General features: G+C 41.9%; 2 protein-coding genes across 4 annotated transcripts; one reads left to right on the top strand and one right to left on the bottom strand.

Moving 5' to 3' along the window:
* The first annotated feature begins 619 nt into the window (after positions 1 to 619).
* On the top strand, positions 620 to 5,713 carry fam98b (family with sequence similarity 98 member B). The gene is made up of 8 exons (XM_022214837.2): positions 620 to 824; positions 1,009 to 1,157; positions 1,251 to 1,379; positions 1,464 to 1,639; positions 2,455 to 2,535; positions 2,616 to 2,732; positions 2,916 to 3,083; positions 3,176 to 5,713. Exons 1-8 carry the CDS (start codon positions 787 to 789, stop codon positions 3,464 to 3,466), a joined length of 1,149 nt encoding a protein of 382 aa, XP_022070529.2. The 5' UTR covers positions 620 to 786; the 3' UTR covers positions 3,467 to 5,713.
* A 106-nt stretch (positions 5,714 to 5,819) lies between these two features.
* Positions 5,820 to 21,950, bottom strand: ptpn21 (protein tyrosine phosphatase non-receptor type 21). 3 transcript variants are annotated; one of them, XM_022214820.2, is made up of 20 exons: positions 21,715 to 21,950; positions 20,629 to 20,930; positions 18,966 to 19,135; positions 18,554 to 18,651; positions 17,243 to 17,310; positions 17,070 to 17,140; positions 16,203 to 16,290; positions 16,012 to 16,100; positions 15,443 to 15,530; positions 15,016 to 15,095; positions 14,789 to 14,896; positions 14,053 to 14,113; positions 13,825 to 13,906; positions 12,137 to 13,665; positions 10,909 to 11,049; positions 9,723 to 9,941; positions 8,589 to 8,717; positions 8,269 to 8,503; positions 7,952 to 8,112; positions 5,820 to 7,846 (listed from the first exon to the last, which is right to left on the bottom strand). In XM_022214820.2, exons 2-20 carry the CDS (start codon positions 20,806 to 20,808, stop codon positions 7,718 to 7,720), a joined length of 3,726 nt encoding a protein of 1,241 aa, XP_022070512.2. In that variant the 5' UTR covers positions 20,809 to 20,930; positions 21,715 to 21,950; the 3' UTR covers positions 5,820 to 7,717. The 3 variants fall into 3 exon arrangements, with proteins under 3 accessions (XP_022070512.2, XP_051802776.1, XP_022070518.2); XM_051946816.1 differs by lacking the exon at positions 21,715 to 21,950 and adding an exon at positions 21,326 to 21,607; XM_022214826.2 differs by lacking the exon at positions 14,789 to 14,896 and having other exon boundaries at positions 21,715 to 21,949.
* Between the last annotated feature and the right edge of the window lie 247 nt (positions 21,951 to 22,197).

Raw genomic sequence — 22,197 nt, 5'->3', positions numbered from 1 at the left:
TTCAACCCTCCAGCATGAAGGCTGAAGTCCAACCTCCTGAGAAAAATGGTCGAGAAGAGACTTGAGTTAAAAAAAGAACTTGAAAATGACAAAAAAACGATGATAAATGCGCAAAAAAAGAAGTACTAGTATCTGAGCAAATAGCTCAGGGGGTAAGTAGGGAGACTACCAAGCAGAAGGTAGTAGGTTCAAGATCTACCACAGGTGTTTTTCTTTGATTATTTTCATCAGGATTTTCCAAAACATTTAAGAAGGGTCTTGTATTGAACCAGCAACCTGCAACTCTACAGGTAAACCCTTAACTCACTGAGCTATAGCACAGATAAAAAAAACGTGATTTCGTCATCCCTTTGTCATCTTAGTTTCCAAATGACCACTTGGGTGGAGTCAGAGAGGAGAGTAGGCAGGGAGGTGGGAGGTGCCCTCCTCCCTTATTAATGCAACAATTATTTCACATCAGTCAACAAGAACCATTGCCATTATTCAATGACACATAGCACATAGACATGTATGTGTTTTTAAATACCTAAAGATTCTTTACATGCACTTTTGGAGGTAAAAAAAAATGGACTTTAACTCGAGCTCATTCACTTCTGCAGTTTGGTGCGGAACCAAAGTCGCAGAACCTTCGTTAGACAGTATCATGTTTCCCTTCGGCTCATGTAATTTACCGGAACACAACGAAAGCATGACAGCAGTGGAGAAATGAATGGGTGCTAAAGCTGTTTGTGTTGTTGTGTGCGTCATGTTTTGAACAGATAAACAGAAACAGTCACGGATTGAGAGATGGAGTGCGACATTCTGGACTCTTTAGAGCAGCTCGGGTAAGCTAACTCACTGTTAGCATGTTGAGCTAACGCCGTAGCTTTGCATTCATCGTCCACATCCACCGTGATGTTTTTAGCCTTCGTGCTCTTAAAGAATAAAGTCGCTGCTTATTATAATACCTCGGTCTAACACCTGGGTGTACGTGGTGCTTATTTTTTCGCTCTCCATTGGTATTCTCAGCTATGACGGTCCTTTGCTGGACGAGAAGGCGCTGCTCAGAGCCGCAGAGGGAGGCCTGTCCTCCCCGGAGTACGTGGACCTTTGCCAGTGGCTGTCATCCAGGTTACAGCCGCTGTGTGACCTGGAGGAGAGCATCACTTCCGGTCCAGGTGAGCCACATACTCTCATATCTGAAATTCAACCTCAAAAGTGTGTTTGATCTTCCTGAAGTAATCAACCTTTTTTCTGTGTGTGTCCCATAGAGGACATGGACAGCCTCCAAGTAGAGATGAGCGGTTTGCTGAAGGAGCTGCACTGTCCTTTTGTAGAAGTCGTTTCAGGGATTCTCAAGGGCACTGAGCGAAATACAAAAGAGCATCTCAAGTTTGTTTGTATGTAGTCAGTCCCTTTAATCATATCATTGTACTATGAGCTCTCAGTGTGGGAATTTAAACTTTGATTTTTCTGTTTTGAAGTGTTTTTAGCTTCTGAGCTCCAGGCGGCTCAGATTGTGAGGAGCAGGCGAGACTGTGAGAAACCACAAGACAAGAGTCCAGTGTACCAGGAGCTTCAAGTGATCTGTGAAACGCTAAAACTGTCAGAACCCAGAGGACAGGACGCAGCACGAGTTTTCTCTCAAGTACAAAACAAGGTGAGGCTGTTCACGTGTTGTATGCAATATGTATAATGCAAATTTAAATATAAGAGCCCTTTACAAGCTAAAAATAGGAAACAGACTAACAGTGGTGGCCTTATGTTGGAGGTGATATTGTGCTTCTAGTCAACATTCCCAAATAAAAGCAAGATTTACTCAAAAATCCACAAACCAGCTGACTCATAATGAACTGTATGTCTTTGGGGACTACAAGGGGAAATTGTCTGCTTTTAAATAATAGAAATCAGACACTCACCAACACATTAATTATATTGTATCTATATTATATACCGTAATTAATCCAGACTAGTAATGAAATATTGAAACAAATTAAACAAATTCTGATAGACAGATATGATGCATCACTTTGTAAAGAGTAAGAAGATCTAGATAAACATTTTGGCAAGGCTATGGTAATATGTATACAAAATCCTGTTTGTATTTGCAGAGAGACTTTTTTTGTGACTGTACATATCTAAAATAAACCTTGATTAGGTCTGCTGGTTAATTAATAAAGGATGACTTTTCTGTCACATGCCAATAACATAAAGCCAACATTTTTGATTTGAACATATTATGGCAAAACATATGAGCATGGCACTGTAAACTGGCATTAATAAAGGATATTTATGACCATTTAAATCCTTAAAATTTATTACTAAATGTTTATGTCATATGCAACATGAAAAGCACTCAGAGAGCGCAGTACTCTGCCAAGGCTGCTCAGTCGTTGCATCATTTCCGACGGCTGAAATCTTGCAGTATGTTGAAGCATGTGTGCTGTGTCAAATGAATATGATCTGTCGTCGTAGGTTGAAAAACTACTTGCTGATCTTCCTAGCGCCTCAGTTGGAAACCCAGTGTTGAAGAAACCTATCGACAGTGAACAGTGGGTACGTAGATGAGCATCAGTGTTTATGTTTGCTGCTTAGTGTCATGGCTGGTTTAGTTTTCTAATGTTGTGTGTTTGCAGGAGAAGCTGCACAGCATAAACGCAGCTCTGTCGTCAGAGTACGAGTGTCGTCGTAGGATGCTGATCAAACGTCTGGACGTCACAGTTCAGTCATTCGGTTGGTCAGACAGAGCAAAGGTACGATCATATGATTGAAAAAACTATTGTCTGTGTCCTCTTATTAAACTGAAGAGCATGTGGTAGAGGTTCTTCAGTGAGTGATAGTTGTGAACCAGCCTGAAATTAACCACGAAATTGAATCATTGTCTGGATTTTGCAGTTTTCCTCTGTAATTTATTAAGTGTGTGTGTTTATTTGAAGGTGAGGGTGGACAGTATGGCCAGAGCCTACCAGCCTAAGAGACACTCTCTGAAGCCTCAGTCCACCGTAGACATGGCCGAGCTTCTGGCCGCCAGAGAAGACATCTGCAACGTGGTGAAGACCAGCAGCGGCTCCAGCAGAGAAAAGACGGCTTGTGCTGTCAACAAGGTGCAGCAAGCAAATAAAAGTCAAAACAAAAGGAGTTTAATTAAATAGTTTTCTTCATAAACGGCATGTTCCTTTTGTTTACGTCTCCACAGATCCTGATGGGAAGAGTGCCGGACCGAGGAGGACGTCCGTCAGAGATACAAGCGCCGCCTCCGGAGATGCCGCCCTGGCAGAAACGACAAGATGGTGGAGGAGGAGGAGGGTGGGGAGGACGAGGAGGAGGAGGATGGGGACAAGGAGGACGAGGTGGTGGAGGAGGTTGGAGAGGAGGAGGAGGAGGAGGAGGAGGATGGGGACAAGGAGGACACAGCAGACATGGAGATTATGGTGGACATGGTGGATATGGAGGACACGGAGGCAAGAGAGGACGGTACCAGTATTAGCTTGTTGACATTTTTCTCATTGGTGTTTGTGTAAAAGCTGATCCAGATGTAGTTTTCCCTATGAACTCAGCTCTTTTTTGTATGTTTTCTATGGAGGAAGAAAACCTTTTTTATCTGGTGAAAAACTGGCAGCGTGAGGCCGTAAATCATCCTCTTTGGCTGATTGTAAAGCTCGACTGTGATTTGAATTTTATCAGTGTTTCATTTATTTTTTTTCAATATTCTTATTAGTGAATGCAGCAATAATATGAATTTTCTGTCAAATAACTTATCGTGCACATTGAGCCATAATGTCCCAAATTTAAAGTGCACACTAATTTCAAAGTGTGTTAATGCTGAAAAAATGAGAAAATGAGGAATACTTTGATCCAGATCCACAGGAAAAGAGGGAGAGACTTATCATGGATGTTAGTTCTACACCTGAGAAAACCAATAATGACCTTGAATCTTTTCAAAAAACAAATGGTAAAGCTTGTGTCAAAAACAAAATACTGTTAAATTTACTGTTAGTTTGTATTATGGTACTGGGACAGATGCTTGCATCTTCAGTGTGTTTCAACATCTATTTTTGAACGCTGAAATACACAAAGACACGACATACTGAATGCTTGCAGAAAAAAATACGAGTTTTTCCTTAAAAGATTTGCTTGTGCACCGACGGATTTAGTAATAAACTGAAAGGATGACACATTTTACAAGACCTCTGAGGACCTAAATGTTAGCAGCACATCCCACAGATGCTCAGTTAGATAGAGATCAGATCACATGTTGAACTTTGTCATGTTCCTCATATTATTCGAGATCAATTTTGGAAAGGTGGCAGTGCACTTTAACCAGCAGAAAGAGACCGCTGCTCTCAGGGAACACCATGAAGAGGTGTGTGTTTTCTGCTACAATGTTGCAGCTGTCTGACATCTTTCTATTGTAGCCAGAATTAAAGTTTTAAATAGTTTGTGCCAGAGTAGCTCTTCACATCACACAGGGCATTGAGCCTGTCGCCAGTTCCCCATTGTCCTTCCTTAGACCTTCTGGTAACCTGCCACTCTGCCGATGCTCTGACTCCTGTCACCTCAGTCTGGCCCTTGTCAAAGTTGTTACCATTTTTATATTGCCCATTTTTCCAACCTCCAACCTCTTTGAAATCACATAATGTTTCATGCATTGTAATGGAGACCTACACAGCATTATGACCACTGACAGGTGAAGTGAAAAACATCCATCATCTTGTTATATTGCAACATTATGATGGGAAACCTCGAGTCCTCTCATTCATGTGGATGTTTGACATGTACCACCTACCTAAACATTGCAGGCCAAGCAACCGAACATGCCCCATGGCAACAGCAGTCCTTGATGCCAGTTGCCACCCTCAGCAGGGCAATCCACCCCGACACACTGCTCAGGAGTGGACCGGAGAACACGACAAAGCTACGCTGTTCACCCAGGTTCCACACTCTCCAGATCCAAATCTTATAGAGCATCTATTGCAGGATAAGCCTGATCTAGATATGTCCCAGAATTCTCTGCCACCATCCCGGTGCCACAGAACATCCCCAGAGGTCCTGTGTTTTAGCAGCATAAAGGGGACCAACACAATATTAGGCACGTGGTCATAATGTTTTCCCTCATTGGTACCACTTTGTCCTAATAATGGGCTTTAAACTTCGCAGTCTGTAGTGCAAAATGAGCCACCATCTCTTAGTGGCTTAAGCTTGTTTGTACTCGTGCAAGACAAGGTGACATACCTGTGCAGAGGATTGTGCGTCCGGGTTGCATACTTCAAAATCCGACTGGATGTAGTAGGACGTCTGGGTATTTTTGGCACCTTTCAGAGGACACGTTTAGTCTTTTTCTGGCATGATATATGGTATTGTAGTATGGATAATGAACACACCCTCACTGTTCACTTTCTGCCTCGCTCCTTCACAGATGTCACTTTAATGAGATGATCGATGTTCTTCACTTCACCCGTCAGTGGTTTTAATGATGTGGCTGATCTGTTTAGGTTGTTAGAGTGGATGGAGTGAGTGAAACTGCTGCTCACATCAAGGACAATGTAAGGATTGTACTAAAACATGGATTTTCAGCTACTAAATCATACTGTAGCTCTAATGTTTGATCCTTCAGTGTGTCCTCTACATCAAAGCATAGGAAAGAAGTATCACATTTTACATTTCCTACTGGAAAATAGAAGATTTCCTGTAACATCTTGATAGGGATTCTTTCAATAAATATCTTTTCCAATTCCCTCATGTTGATGTATTTCACAGCTACACAAAGTAGAATGAAAAATACAGGCTTAATTCTACCACAAGGTGGCAGAATGGACTGATAGAAACACACGAGACAAAAGTTATTTCCAAATACTACTTCTTGGCTGAAAATAGTTTCTACACACATTTCTTTCCAATGGCATACCATGTTTTGTTCAATAGATACAGTTTATACATAGTTTGTACAATAACCAATAGTCATTAAAGCAAAATTTTACATTGTGTACATTATGAACAGCATCCCTGTACATGGACAAAACGTTTACACCTGGGCACAAAAACCATTTTCAGTCTCCAAAGACTTAAAGCATTACGCAAAAAATAACTAAAAATCTAAAGGAAATTCAAATTATAGGTCTTAAAGAGACCCCAAATAAAACCGCAGCATCAGATAAGATGTGTTTTTCTCCAGTTAAGATCACAGCCCACGTCTTTGATGGGGGGGGGGGAAACAAACTTGTCAACACAAACATCAGAAGAAGTAAAATTAGGATCACTTCACTTTGGCCACATTGGAAGTTGGCACCGTCAATTAAAAAAATCGGCAAATGAACATTGTCTAAAAAGAGCTTCTAAACGTAGTGCCTGTAAACATTGTTTCTGTGCAGATTCACTTCATTCTGACCTCTACAGACTACTTACAGCAGCAGTAGGAAGCAGATGCGGCCAGACTCCACTCAGACACGATTATGCAAGCGTTCATTAACAGTCACGTTTCGTTTGTTTAAGTAGGAAGCGTGTGTGCAGAAAGACATTTCTCACTGGAGGAAAAACAAGCGAGAATACTGAAACTGGAGATGTTCTGTCCATCAGACTTTGTGCTTCACATGATGCAGAACACTGGACACACGCTCCTGGTTACATCTGAATGCATGTCCTCCTATTTCTATCTCATCCCGCTGTAACGTCTTGGCCCAGCTTTCATGACATTAAGGCTCTGAGCTGAATTCACTGATATTGTCTGTTTTTATCCTTGTGTTTTGCAATAAATGACACTAAATGAGAAGCATCTCTTGCATATTTAGACAAAATAGTTGAAAATAAATCAAATACAGCACTCAGAGTTCAACAGTTTAAGATAAAAATATTAAGAACAGATGTATAAAATAATTTCTCCAGTTTTAATCGAACCAGCTCCCTTCCCCCAAAACAAACCTGCTGACATTTTCTCTTTATTGAGCTTCTGAAACCCGTGTAACGTGTTTCCACTTCCCATCAATCCAGTGTTTTACAAAGACCAAGTCATTATCGCACACCTCTCTCTCTCAGCGCCTTGTTTCAGTTAAATAGATAAGGGTTTTTAAAACAAGACAAGAGAAGCACACTTTGACTATTTTAGATGCTAAACTCATCCGCACCAGTCGTACCAGTGTCCGTGGTATAAATTAGCATAATTCCAAACAATTCCCTATGTGCAGCCCCAAAAGTCACATGATCCAAGTTAAAACTGTAGAATTATCAGCTCTATAGTCACACCTTCATATGAACCTGTTCTTCATTTTACAACCTGTTCTTCATTTCATAACTGTAGAAAATTCCTTCATAATCAGAGCCAATAAAGCAACAGCAACCCACAATAATCTCTTAAAAAGTGAAAATAAATCAGCTGTTGTTCATACACATCTATGATAGGTTGTTTTTTTTTTTTAATGTAGCTTAATATTGGTTCATTATGTACAGCAAGGTACTGTGAAAGTGCTGGGCTTTATTAAGCAATAATGTATGTAAAAAACTATATATAGATAATACTGTTTAGAGGCAGGTCTCAAGTCTTTAAAATCCTTCATGTGGCATTGTCTCGTACACGCCAAACCCTCAGCTTTTGCCTGATTTAATACTTTGCTTAAACAGGGTCCAAATTTTGCCCACAATCTTTTCTAACTGATTTGAACAGCTGCGTCGTTGCAGTGTAGTCGGGCATAAATGCAAAATCCACCCTGCAATTATCTGTGATGTGATGATGCAGAGACACCTGTGATTAGATCAGCCTGGAGTTGCGGAGGTACTGAATGAGGACCTTGTAGATGAAGGTGTACTGAGACAAGGTCTGAACCATCATCATCCTCTGAGCACGCAGCGCCAAAAGGGCTTTTGGGACATCCAGCGTCTGAAACGAGACAACACACATTTTTGTCTTTAAACACCAAGAACGTGTCCACCAGATGTGGTCACAGCACAGGTTTTCGGTTCACTTTCATGAGCGGAACGTTACCTCATTGTGCTCGAGGCAAGCTATCATGATCTCAGACAGGATGACGACTCCAGTCCGACCCACTCCAGCACTGCAGTGGACCAGCACAGGGAGGTTGGTGTTCTTTGGATCACTGATGCTGTTTGTGTGTCTCCTCACAGACTGGATCTCCTCCAGGTAGGCTGGAGAAACATGAAAACACTCATGAACAAATAAAGCAGTTTCTGGAACCATAACAATTTCCCTAAAATTCAAATCATATTGTCAGATGCAGCCTTTGAGATGAAGGTCAGGTCATTAAAGCAGAACCACAACAAAGTGACCGTGATCCCACTCACTGACGAAGCCTTTGAAGTCCTCAGGACAGCCGTGGTCAGGCCAGTCTGTGTACTGCAGGTGCCAGACGGTCCTCTCTTGTCCCGTCAGGAGGTGTTTGATCTTCAGGCCTGTGGTGGCGTAGCAGCCGGACTCTGTGCGGAAGCGTGTGGTGATCTTGAAGCGGCCGTACGTCACTGTGTTGTGCCGTGAGCCAAGCCGGGGCCAGTACCGGAAGCTCTTTTCTCGACCGCTCTCCTGCAGGAAGCGGATGACGTTTGACGCGTCATTGTAGGTAGTGACGACACAAAAATCTGGAGCTTTAAACAGAAAATCAACCCACCTCTTCAGCAGTAACCATAGCGATGATGGAGACGCCCTGCTCCCAAACCATCTGCCAGAAGTCCTGACACGTGTTCGACAGCGGACCCTGCGTGGCGATGTAACTCCACTCCTGTCCACTCACTGTTATCTGATGAGACAGGAGACAACAGGAGTCATTTCAGTCAATTCAGTCATCAATAACTCCTAGAAACTGAGCCAGACATTCTCCTGATCCTAAGACTGAGGAATGAGGGAGTAAAAGTGACTAAGTCGTTGCCTTCCCACAAACCACTAAAGCCCCTTAATGAGCAGCATCACTGTTATTCAGGAGCAGCTGAAATCCAGGAGAGTATTTGGATGTCAGAGCTGGACAATGGGATGAATACAACGTTGTGTAGACTGGTAATATCCTTAGCTGAAGCCATCTGGCTAATGATCGTGTTTATATTGATTTCTCTAAATTCCCCGTCCTCTGGCATTTCATTAGAAACTGCAGTTCAGCTCACATCTAGGACTCGATATGGCTGTTTCAGGTGTCTGTCTTGCAAGATGGGGATATTGTTATATATTAAACCGTGCAGCGCAACTCAAAACAAGTTTGTTTTCTGAAGTAGTCAACAAACAGTACAGTATATTCAGTATGGTTTGAAAGGGAACGTGCCCAGTCATCTGGTTTATGGGCAATAACTATGAAGTGCCACAAACAATGAGTCTGTGTTCCTACAGGAATATTACATCACGATTGTTGGCACAATTCTCTGGTGTAAATGCACACATCTAGGGATTTTAGTCTAGGCTTGGCTCTTAAAGCTGTTACTCACTAAGCTGTTTGATGCATTATGTAAAACACTTACAATTGTTTTGTGTATGCTAGACAAATAAACCTGCCTTGCCTTTGAGAATCAGCTTTTACTTAGTAGCAGAACGTCACTGTCCAGTCTGTAGCGTGGTCATGCTAGCAAACTTAATTGCGGAATTTTACACTGAAATCAAACAGTTTTTAGTGACTTTTTTTAGTGTTTGTCTTACTGATGAAGTCATCACAAGCGACTTCACTGATAAAACCTTACATCAGGGGGATCCTAAGAAAGAAACCACATCCATGTGACTTGCAAAGAGACAGGTATTACTACACATCTTCTGCACAACTTACTCTAATGTGTGACGCATTGATGTAGCCTGTGTTGTTCTCTTTAGTGGGAACCAGCTCTACTCGGGTGTCATCATAAGGCAGGACATCTTGGAAGCGGTTTTTGTCTCCGCTTTCTGGCTGCTGGGCAACGGTGCACTCCCCTCCTGGACGTCGCTTTGGGATGCTCTCATACTCTTTCAACAGCTCACCCCTGTCCATGTGCTGCTCCAGCACCTTACACTGACACACAAACAGGAAATACACCACTGTCATTGATGACACAGTCCTGATTCATGAACAACTTCATCCTTTATAAGTTATTTTTATGCCAGACAGTTTAATTTTACAAATTTATAAGTTGTGTTGCGAGATGTACAGCATCATCCCTTGATCTTTGACCAAAACTGAAACAGTAGTGATATTTTGCAAGCATGAATATCTTAACTAAAATTAAAAATCATACATTAGAAAAAAACCTGCCAAAGTGGGCCACAAAATCCATAGAAAGAACAATCTTTTTAAAAGAGATTATTATAATGGCACAACCACTTCTATTTGTAATTTACTTTCAATTTCCATTCCAGCTGTGCTTGCTATCAGAGGACAGGGTTAATTGTAAACTGTTGTTCATGGTCTTCTGACAGGACCTTCAAATTATTGATGCACTAGTGCTTAAAATAGCTGTTTGAGCTGATCCTGTCCTTTCAAAGAATGTTGTTTTTGTGAAAACATCTGTAACACTGAAAATAAGTAGCAGTGCAGTTAATTCTCAAACTGTCACAATACCCACATGAGATGCATTACTATGCCAAGATTTCAAAATTTGATCTTCACTAGAGAAAGTCCACATGGAAAAATAAAACAAGTGACATCAGGAGACATGCTCATAATAGAAGTAAAGAAGAATGAAAACCACATATACATGCAAATGCACACTCAGTGAACTACAGGCTACGGAAAACGATTCTTGATTAGTTGGAGAAGTGTTGGGAATTTACTTTGACTGTCAAAGTAACAAGGCTGACCAGTTCAGTTGTGTGTCAAAATTGGGTAAAAGAACACTGACAAACACTTTTTCCTTCAAAACAAAACCACAGTAGAAAAGTAGCACAATGGTCCAAACAAACACTAGAAAAAAAACTCTCTCTACAAACATGCTGTTCAAAGAGCAAAATTATAAGCAACATCAAATAGTGAAGTTTCCTACCCGCTCGTCATTAGAGGCACGTTCAGGCTCATCCTTGATCTCGTCATGCACTGGCTGCCGGGACACTGACAGTCCGTTGAGATGGGCCACTTTCAGAGGACCCATCTTCTTCACCTCTGACCTCGCTCCTTTCTTCATGCCCTGGTATGACAACAGAGTCGAGACAGAGAAAAAGAGGATAAACAGAAGTGAGCCTCAGCAAGAGAGTGAAGAAATACAAAAGGGGAGGGACAGCACCGCCTTGCTGGGTGTTCTCTGGGAGAATGTCACCTTTCTGGTTTCCCAAGGTAGTGCAACGACATTCTTTCGATATGAGTTAAAGTGAGTCTGTTTGCGTCATTCCACGCTGGTTACTGAAACTTCTTCTAATTCCTTCTACATGTACACTCATGTGATCATGAGATGAGCCAAAGATGTCAAGCTACTGAGAAAACAAAGTGCACACAACGCATCTGATCTTAGTAAACATAACACAGTACAGCTACAGATCAGAACAGAAATGGAGGTAGGTATACAGCAGCTGACTGACAGTTTTTTTCTGATCAGCGATTATTTTTTAATCAGGGAAAGCGACTCTGCTCTTTAATGTAAAATTACCTCTGTGCACTCCCTTTTTAAGTATGCATTTTGAAATAACTCTGTCTTCATTGTCAACATGCCTGCTCCTGCTGGATTCTAGCAGTGTTTGTGTATCCACACGCTACGTCCATATCCTGGCTCTTTCCTCTGGTCAGCTCTACCTCCTGTGTCTATTTCCTCCAGGCTTGCTTATATTTTTAGCCATATACATAATTATGTAATATGTTTATTGGCAGTTCACTTTATCTTATCAGAAAAATAGCTAGTTTTAGGGGTTTGAATTAGATACATCCACACCGAGAAACAGACAGGAGGAAATCTCTGTTCAGAAGAAACCTGGAATTAACAGCATTTTCCAAGTGTCCACAGATGTTAGCAATACTGGGAAAAAACTGAAGACTCCACATACCTAAGATGTTTTAAATCTGCTCCATACTGTCTCCTACCTGCTCTAGGTAAATTAGCAGTGGGTGAAATAACCAACTTTGCCTTAATCCAAGTTTAAAGAGAAATGTATAAAGTAAACTGTAGCAAGGCCAGGTGGAATATCTCTAAAAATATCAAGTATATTTTCTGATGTAGGTTGAGTTAAAAAGCACATTAACAGAATGGGTCCAACTATAGAACAGACATGAGGAACATTACTCACCGGAGGTGGTAAACCCTCTACAGTTTTCTTCCCTGGAGGCACGTCAGACACAGGCCTCTTCTTAAAGTCTTTCTTAGGCTTCTGCTTGGCCTGGCCACTCAGGTCTCCCTCTGAGACTGAGGGCATAATCCTGGGCTGTCGTAAATCTGACAGCAGGTACAGGGGCTCACTTTCCTGGATCAGGGGGTGAACCTTGTAGGACAAGGGGCTGGTTATAGAGGGGTCGAGGGAAGAGCCTATGGGATATGCAGGAGGGGGCTCAATGGGAGTCTGTTGCTGAGTTGTCAGAGAGGACAGGGACGTCAGGCTGTGATGCTGTTGTGGTGGCTGCTCAGGAACCATGGCCGCCATTGCCTCCTGAGAAAGTGGAGTATGGCGTCCGCTGTCGTCCTCAAACTCCTCTTCTTCACCGCTGCTGTGAACTAGCATGGTGGCGTCTGAAAGAGACTTTTTGTGTCCATACTGCACGTCCTCTTTAATGTCCCCCCTGTCCTCTGTCTTTGTACGTTCCAAAAACACGTTGAGCTGCGACCCCTGGGAGCGACCGCCACGCAGCACTGGAGGGGGCGTGGCCGTTTCAGCTGCCGAAGACGAAACAGTCCGCTCTTTGACCCTCATCCCCTCCAGACTGTGCGCCAACCCGGCAATTTCAATAGAATTGCGCTTCTGAGCGTGGTATGGGTGTCTGTGTGGGGGTCCGCTGAAAAGAGGCTCTGACACTTCTTGCAAAGAGTGCGCAACAGGCAGGCTGTCCTCTTGAAAGGTCTGGACTGAGTGATGCACACGTCTTGTGATGATCAGGTCTGGATTGCTACTGCTGACGTACAGGTGACGTGACAGATCGGGCGTGCTGTTTGCAGGGCGAGGATGGGCGTATGGGTAGGGTGGAGGTGGTCGGTACACATGTGTTCTCATGATGTTGGGGGCTGGATACTCCTGTGCCTGCTGTAGCTGGACATTTGTGAGCTCTGGGACACTGACCGCTCCCACTACAGGCCTTCTCTCTGTAGGATATGGGTACGGAGAAGGGCTGTGGAAGCTGGAGCCCAGATGGAAGGGATAGTGGTGGTGCTGGGCTGTGCCACCATGCTCCCCTCTAATCTCTGGCTGGCTGTAAACCAGAGGGTCCGGTCTACTGTAGGCATATGAGTTTCCAATGTTCAGGTTTCTCATGGAGTGGCTCTGCCGGTGCTCTTGAGACAAAACCATTCCTCCCCCTGCACCTCGGTTCTTCTGCCGCATCACTGTCTCATAGTCAGGAGTGGCCCGATAGGAAGGTGGGATGAGAGCGCTGTGACGGTGAGAGGGAATGTAATCTGGCCTGGTGATGTCACTAGTAATAGAGGGGTTGGAGGACATGGGTGAGGGCTGAAGGTAGTGCTGGGGATTGGTTAGAGAGCTGGTGCTATGGGCGCTGTACACGCTGCCGTTACGTAAACGCCCTCCGCTGCCATATTCCAGAGGAGAGCAGTCCAGGCTGGTCTGAGAGTGGTAGTAATACCCGTTCTGACTGTTCATATACAGGTTGTCTATGAGAAAGCATGAGCAAAACCAGATGGATAGAATTATGTTTACAAGACAATTTCAATTCAGCTGAAAATAAAAAGCAGGCAAAAATTGCTAGCACTGTATAATGAATTATGTACACATTTACACTTTCTCAGCAGCAATTTCTACACAGTAGCTACCTTGTGATGATGTGTAAGGCTCTGTGAAATGCCCATTGTAGTGCATTTGTGGAGGGGGCATCATGTAGCCCTGTGGCTTTGGCTGTAAATCAACAAGAGAAGAGAAGGATTTAGAAAAAGAATTAAATATACCTGTGAAGTATCAGCCAGCAATGTGGTAAGGATTCATACCAGCATACAAAATGTGCTAGAATTGGCATTTTGCAAGTGGGTTTTGAGGGATATTACCAGAGATATTCTAGTAGAGGATCTCCGTCTGACTGGATTTACAACTGTGGGTTGGGTTTGGCTGGTGGAGGGAAAAAAAACACATCAATCAAAATAGATGACCTAACTCAGCAGCATTACTAGTAAACAGTTCTCCAGCACCTCATTTTGTCTTGTTCTTTAACACCGATGGCCACACAGTAAGGTGCAGACCAGGCCAAGTCTAGCAAAGTTAAGACATTTCACTCAACTCCTCTCCAGTACACCAGCAAACACACTGTATACTGGGTATGTTAATTTTGAATGACTTGCATTTAACAAATGTTATTAAAAGTTAAACGTTCTCTTAATGCATGACACTGAACAAAAAAAGGCCAACAGGAAATATAGTGTTAACTTAGCATGGTAGTGATTTATACCTAAAATTATATGTTACCAAAGAAGTAAAAGAAATCTAAATATGAGCACACTTATGCTGTCTATTTTCAGTATGTGATGGATTTTGGACACATTTAGGCCAACAAGTAAAGAGAGGTTTGATACTCCTCCATAGTGACTAGTCCCTGTAATCAAACCTAAAAATCCATTATAAGTGGATAAAAAAAAAACAACTAAGTGCTTCCCAACTAAAGACACATTTCAGATATAGAGAGCTTAGTCAACAATGGCAGCATTGTTGGGTCAGCAATCACAAAGGGATGGATAATGGCATCTGCTTGATAAGCATACTGTAGGCGGTGGCTGATTTGTTGCTCACCCCTTATTAGAAGACAGAGAGGGGCGAGAGAGCATTGGAAAACGAGGAAAGGATAGAGTGAGAAGGGACTTCTGGGAGCCCTCAGAAGGCAGGGGGTCACACTCCTCTCTGAAGAGAGAGGAGGAGAGGAGGACAGACATGAGGCTACACCAAAGAGGAGACACATGCATGAGACAACGAGGAACAAAGACACAGGAACTAGGCTAGACATGTTAAAAAACACTTACAGGCTACTCTTGTTAATCTTATAAAACTTGAGTCTGGCCAGACACATCCGGCACACATATTTAGAGGTTTCCATGTCTTCCTACACATGAAAAGAAAGAGAAAAAAAAACTGTCAGATGGCGAGACAGTTGGTACAGAGGTAGTGTTTGCTCAGTTATGTACAAACAAAAGCTTTCCTGTGTATGCCCTGAAATGCTTCTATGCTGTTTCAGCTAATGGTATGCGACTTCATAAACCACACATACTCAAACAACAGCCACACCCACACATACACCCACTTCCACACACACAGTAGTGCATTGTTAAAACCAGCTGATGGCAAGCTCCGTGACAGAGGACATCTCCAATTTTGCTAAATCCAATAACAGACAGCAGTGTCCCTTGGGATGGTTAGAGGAGAGACAGAGGAACGGCAGCAGAGACTCACAGTCTGGAACTGAACACTCTCCTCCCTGTTGGCTAGCTCCAGGGCAAAGAAGGACCTGTTGTGACTCATGTTGTTAATTTCATGCCACCTACACAGCCAATTAAAGTGGCAAAGAGAGAGAGGGGGAGAAAAACACATGATGTCATAGTGGTCACAAAACTTCACAGCATTTTTAAACAGACTGTGGCACTGCATCACCAATGCTCGACAAAAATTACACACATGGGACACAAAAGTTAGAACTAATACTAGTATGTAGATAAAAACTGGGTCAAAAAATTGTAATACTGATTTACGAGACTGACAGATAATGCTCACCCAGTTCTTATCAACTATCACAGTCTACCTGACTCACTTCCTTTCAGGGCATTTTCAGGTCTAGAGAACATTAAGGAAACAACCTTAACTAAGAATAGCTGGGAGCTGTGCCATAAAACACAATCTATCCTGACAGATTTGATGTAATTAATGCTCAGAGTCACAAGTGAGCGGCTAATGCTTTTGTTCAATGATTCGTGTTTCACCTTTTAAGCACTGTAGTAACAGTCAAACATTTTTTCAGGACTTACCTGAATAACAGAAGCGGACGCGTGTTTTTGTGCTTGACAAAGATGCCATCGAGGCAGGACCCCAGGGTAACATCTGTGCCTGTACTGTCCTGTTCAGATGATGGGAAAGAATAAGGGCATTTCTTTTTTCTACGTTCTAGTAAGCCAATGTCATGTTTCCTGGGCGTTTGGGCTGGAACTCATACACCTACCTTGGCTTGATAGCTTTCCTGGCCATATCCTTCCATTTTCTCCACCTCCTGCATGTACAACATCTCTGCCTCTGCGGCTGACAACCCCCTGAAAAGGACAAAATGGTAAGAAAAGCATTTAAGCAACCAACAGACAAAACTCGTTGAACCTGTGAATAAAAAGCCAAGACAGACTCAAAGTTACAAAAAAAAGAAAGCTGAGAACAGCGACATCATAAAAAAATAAAAAAAAAACTGATAAATTCAAGTGTGAGCAGTGGTAATTGGTGTGTAAGTGTTGTGCAAGGTATGAAAAATGACAAGCGAAACTTGAGGAGACATAGGATAAATTCAGTCAAGCTGTACTTCATACCCACACATAAGTTTAGGTGTCCTACTACCTTTTATCTTTAGTGCTTTTACTGCTACGGTTTAGCTTCAGTTTTAGAGCCTCAGTCACTGAGGAGCCCATGTTGGTCACACCATCAGGTTTGGAATGTCTGAAAATAATCAGGCTCTGAAACTGTCATCAGCTGACATTGTCTAATGACAACTTGCTGTAAAAGACTGAAGGAGTCAATTATTGCCAAAAGAGGTAATGGAATTCCAACAGGCTGAACTGCCCGAACCTTTGGAAAATTGTGCTTTTGTTCATGTGTTTTAACTCATTTCAAGTCTATTTCCTGCAGTGGTGTATTTTACTTCAAAAATTTAAATATGTAATAAATGTGTGACATTTCCTTGCAAATCAAAAACAGCAGATTTTCTGGATACATACAAAACATTTAAATCAGCAGGAGATGGTGTTTTTCGGCAGCTCATGAAGCTGTTTGTCTGTTTGTCTCTGGACACAGAACAATCATACTGATGCTTTGAAAACCTGCTCACCTAAAAGACTGATAAAGAAGAGCCACTTTCTGAGTGGCCTCTTCCAGCACTCGCTCATCCTGAATCCAGTCCTGCAAACACAGATTTAAAATCGATACAATCACTCAGATGACCAAAGAACATCTGCAATTTGTTGCAAGTCGCATTGTGAGCATACAAAACTAAAGGCTTACAATAGGGAATAGTGCAAACTTCTGGAGGAATTCCTGGGAATCATATCGATTGAAGTCCCCAAAGTCAGCTGTGGACAAGAAGAAACAATGCAGCATACAATACAAATTAATACAGTAAAGCATACTTCACAAATCCTTTTAGATGTCCATTTCTGCATTTAGTACATAGCGAAATAGACAGTGAAAAATTGCAGAATGGTGTAATGCCTTTTGGAAAGCTACAGCATATGATGACATGATTGACTAATTTTAGGAGAGGAGAGGTCCATTTGTTATTGCTCCAGCTTGTGACAACGTAGATGTTTTAAACCGTTACAGCTTTAGGCTGCCTTTTGGCAACATTCACAGCTATGTTGAGTATCCCAGGGATCAGCAGTGCTTACAGGCTACAACTGACTTTCAGTCCAGACTATTCCTGCCTGCAACACAAAATGGGGGCTACACAACTATATTTGCAGCACAGTTACCAAGTATTCATAACAAATAAATCAATGGCTAAATATTCCGAGCACTTGCAAAACATTTCAAAGGACTTTTCTTTAGGGCACATATTGAAAGCTGGACTGGCATTTGAACACGGCTGCAAACGCAAAGTGATCTCAGTTGCTCTGCTATGCTAACACCCAGGCCAGTAAGTTGCAGTGCCTGATATAACTTTGCCAGCAGCGTTTGAGATTCTTCCGGCTGGAAGAGGAGGACGTGTCAGAGCTGAAGTTCATGCGAGGAGTGTTCACATTCACACACACCTCTGCCTAATTTAAAAGACGGGTTTCGGATAGTGCTCTTTACAAGAATCTTGAGAATGTTTGTTTCATTGCTCAGATGAGCGGCTGAAGAGACTTTTCAGGTGAACAGCAGTTGATAATTAAAAGGGACGGGGGGGGGGGGGGGGGGTAGTCAAACAGTTTGGTTTACAACAATACATCTGTAACTTCATGTTCCATTTCAGACCCAAGCTTTGAGAAAAAGAAATAAAGTTTTGTGTGCAAAAAATATTTCTGTTGCTCTCATTAATAGTGCAAAGTAAATAGCTGGCAATAGTCTGGCTTCTTGCAGCAACTCTGGCAGACTGGCAAACTTAAGCTTTAATGAACTGGCAGTCTCCTCCAGAAAATAAGGTAATTGTGGTACATTTTCTCCTCTAAATATGACAGGTTTCAGAAGGTTTGGACAACTTCTCTGGGATTGCACTACCAATTACTTGGCCTGTTACTTACAGCTCCTAAATTGCACTAAGACTCATGCTAAGAAACACTAGGATTGGCAAACTGTCATTTCTGTTACAAGGATAATATAATGCAGTCATGTTACCTTGCACTGCCAGGCTAGCTAAACGTATAGCTTGCTCGAGCGAGCATGAGATCCTGCCCTCTAGAACATCCTTCTTCAGCTGTAGGTAATACTGATATCTGTGGAGAAAGGGGTGGTTAGTTAAGAGGAAGGAACAGACAAGCAGCCAACAGCCAAATATGGCAATTTCATTCAGGTTTGCACTAACATTATATTTAAACTTCTTGGCCTTACATTTAGTACTAAAAATACATAGAGGTAAAAAGCCTTTACAAACTGGCACCTGATACAAAATCTATAACTGTTCAAACATTTAATGTGGCTACTCAAAACTTCGTCTCACATTCATTTCAGATTTGAAACATCTTTTTATTTCACTGACAAATAGCTACAATACTGATAAAATTAGTGGCTTATTCCTGGTACGGGTCACCTTGTGATCTCCTGTTGCAGTTGGGCGATACTGGGTATGTAAAACACGACTCCAAAGTAAACGGTGGGCTCCAGCCCATATTTGTCTAGCTGCTTCTTCAGTGGCTTCTCCAAGTCAATCCATCTCTGTTGGTTTTGCTTGTTGAAGTACCACAGACTGAAATACGTTATCTAACAAGAAAAGAAAACAAGAAGACATATTACCTTCAACACTTGTAGCAAAAAACAGCAACGAAATTTAGAGCATTCTGTACATCTTAAAGACTAACTCAGTTTTACCCCTTAATAATTAAAATGAACACAAATTTACCATAGCATATACAGTATTATATATCAATTTAAAAACAATATTATGTGACAGCTTAAATTTGTAGGTCTTCTTTTAATCATCTATAGCGTATCTGAAACATTAAAAACTCCAACAAGAAAAGTTGCAGACTTTATATGGTTTTATCTTGTGACTGTCTGAACATCGCCCACTGAACACTGGTAAGAGAAGTAACCCCTGCAGGCTTGCTGTACACAATGTAGCTGAAAGAGACCCACTGTGATTTACAGCCACACCTCTACCACAATTTTTAAAGAAAACATTTGCCAACTGTTGTACACCAGACAACATCAGTGATGAATAACCACTGTGTAAACAGTATTCAGACTTTTTTTTTCTTTTTACAATAGTTAGAAAAATAATGGTCTGGAGCAAATAAGACAGCAAATATTCCATTTATCCTAAAGATACATAGATACAGATCACTGTAAAGAGATTTGTGGACCTCATTACATTTTGCCAACACGAGACCCAAGTAAATTTTAACATGCATCAAAAAACACAGTACCTACTAACACCCAAAGCACAAGCCTGCAATCTGTAGTGTTTGAAGTGTTATCATAGACTTTGGTTGTCTGATCACTGAAAACAAATATCTGTCAGTCTCATTCCTAGATCAATTACAGTGACATAACTTGCATAATTTTTTTTATCAAAGACAACCATCTGAGAAAACCACATGATTGCACAATGACCGCTGATGCCATCAAAAACAATGTGGCAAAAATGAAACAAGGGTGGAGGCCTACCACTAGCACTGCTAGCCAGACTGGCTGACAAATGAAACTTTGTTAAATTATAGAGCATGAACATTTGAACATACTGCAGACTCCAGTGATTGTATGTATATTCAGTAGTCTCACTATAAATCTGAAGTACAGTTGAGTGTAAAAGCACGAGGGCTCATATCTTGTCGAGTTCATTACTTAGGGATGGTGTCACCATGTGACCATAATAACACAATGCATACATGAACTTCAGTACATTATTCACGGCTGACTCAGAAATGCTTTTCACTGACAAAACTTTGTATGAGATGGTGCTTGTTTTTATTAAATTTACAAAAACGTAAAACATTTTTTTTTTACATATGTACCTATATGTAAAAATATGTAAGCCATGCCATAATGGGGGCAAGTATTTTGAGAGATGATACTAGTTAACAATGACAAGCTGGTTATCTTGGTTTCTGTTCTGCCCTCCATTGCCAAGTAAGAATGTGACCAGAGGAAAACCTCAACCAGAATACTTTCTTGCTGAAATAGCAAGTCTTAAAACGAATCTATAGGAGCGAACAATCAGTACTTGTATTGCATGAAGGCACATACATACATACCTCTCTTAACTCGAGTCTCTGGGCAACTGCCTCCAAACATTCCTGTCCAGTGCTCTCCACAGAAAGTGTAAACTCAACAAACTCTCCATTGAGAAGCTGAATCCGAGTGACAAGACAGCTCTTGCTTGAAACAGTATACCTTCGAGTCCTTTTGAGTTTTAAGCCAAATGGCAAGGGCATGTTTCACGCTTCTTAAAGAGAGAGAAGGGGGTCTTCACTTAGTCCACAGAGGGTACTTTTCTTGCTGTCCGATCGAGTATAGGGAGATGGTAACGAGTCACGTGGGTCATCATCTGACGGATCTGAAAAGTGAGACAAGAATATCTCAAAGCATATCCATAACACTACAACACACACCAAAACCTAACGCAACAAACGCAGTCTTGAGAAAGGGGAGGCAACACAGGCTGACACACAACTTCCCTGTGGTCACTCTTATCTCTTAAAAATATGCGACTATACTTTGGCTTTTGTGTCACGACACCTGTTATGTCACCGTAAAGCATATGTCAGACCACACAAACACATGGCATTTCCTATAAGTAATCCTCTTAAATGCTGCGTTTTGTTGCCAACTTGACCGTTTCTGTAACAGTCTATGTTTAAAGCTGCAACTCTGGATAACGCATAAAAAGCAACTTTATGTAGAAATTAAAGACGACTTGACCCGTTTAATTTACGTTTAATTTAACAAGACCTTCGAGTCATTCTTCCATGCTTGTGGTTAGATTAATCCTTTTCCTGCGAATAGTCTGATCCAAACACCGACCACAGCCAATACGCAGCAAAGCTACTCTAAAATCCCTGCTCCTTTCCACCTCAACTGTGCATCCTTCAAGTTTCAAATTAACTACATTACAGTTTAACTTTCCAGAGTGCTAAATCCATTCATTTCAGCGTGTTCCACATGGTTTACTCGTTCTAACAAGCTACAGCTCATTTTCACTTCCAACACAGCCACAGCATAAACTACAGCTGCCGTTAAATTAGCTTTAAAGCTAACATGCTAACACAGGTTCCAGCAAATAGACGACACCCTAGGGAAGCTGACGTCGCCGGTATATATTTTGGGGAAAAAAACATTACCGTTAGCCACCAGATGCTATTTAGCAGTCCAAGTACTATTCCGTCCTTAGGGGCTCCGCCATCAGGAGCGCTGAATTTCTGCTTTTTGTTGGAGATATTTATCCGTATTTAGTGGACGCTTATTAGCCCGTAGTTTGTTTCAAAACTAACGTAGCACCCCATGCCTCTTGCTCCAACAGTTCACTCAAGTTCCAAGCGTGTTTCGCTTCCTGGGATTGGAAGAGCAACAAGTGTTTTCGGTCTACATCCGCCGCTCTTTTGCTTTGATACTTTTAGCTTCTGTAGATAATTTATCCACGATTTGCACGTAAATTAACTTAAACTCTACTTTGAAATTACACAAACTTATATAGCTAAGCGTATTGTCATGAAAAGAAGCTTCAAATCCATTATAGTTCCACTCCGGCGGAGGAATACGCGGAGGTTTTCAGGGCAATGACATCAGACAGCTGGAATGCCGAGCGGTGAAAATGCCAGAAATGG

This window comes from Acanthochromis polyacanthus, chromosome 1 (assembly GCF_021347895.1).
Source record: "Acanthochromis polyacanthus isolate Apoly-LR-REF ecotype Palm Island chromosome 1, KAUST_Apoly_ChrSc, whole genome shotgun sequence".
In the NCBI taxonomy this organism is placed as follows: domain Eukaryota; kingdom Metazoa; phylum Chordata; class Actinopteri; family Pomacentridae; genus Acanthochromis; species Acanthochromis polyacanthus.
Note: the sequence above shows the minus strand (reverse complement) of the source record. Positions and strands in the feature narration are given on the sequence as shown.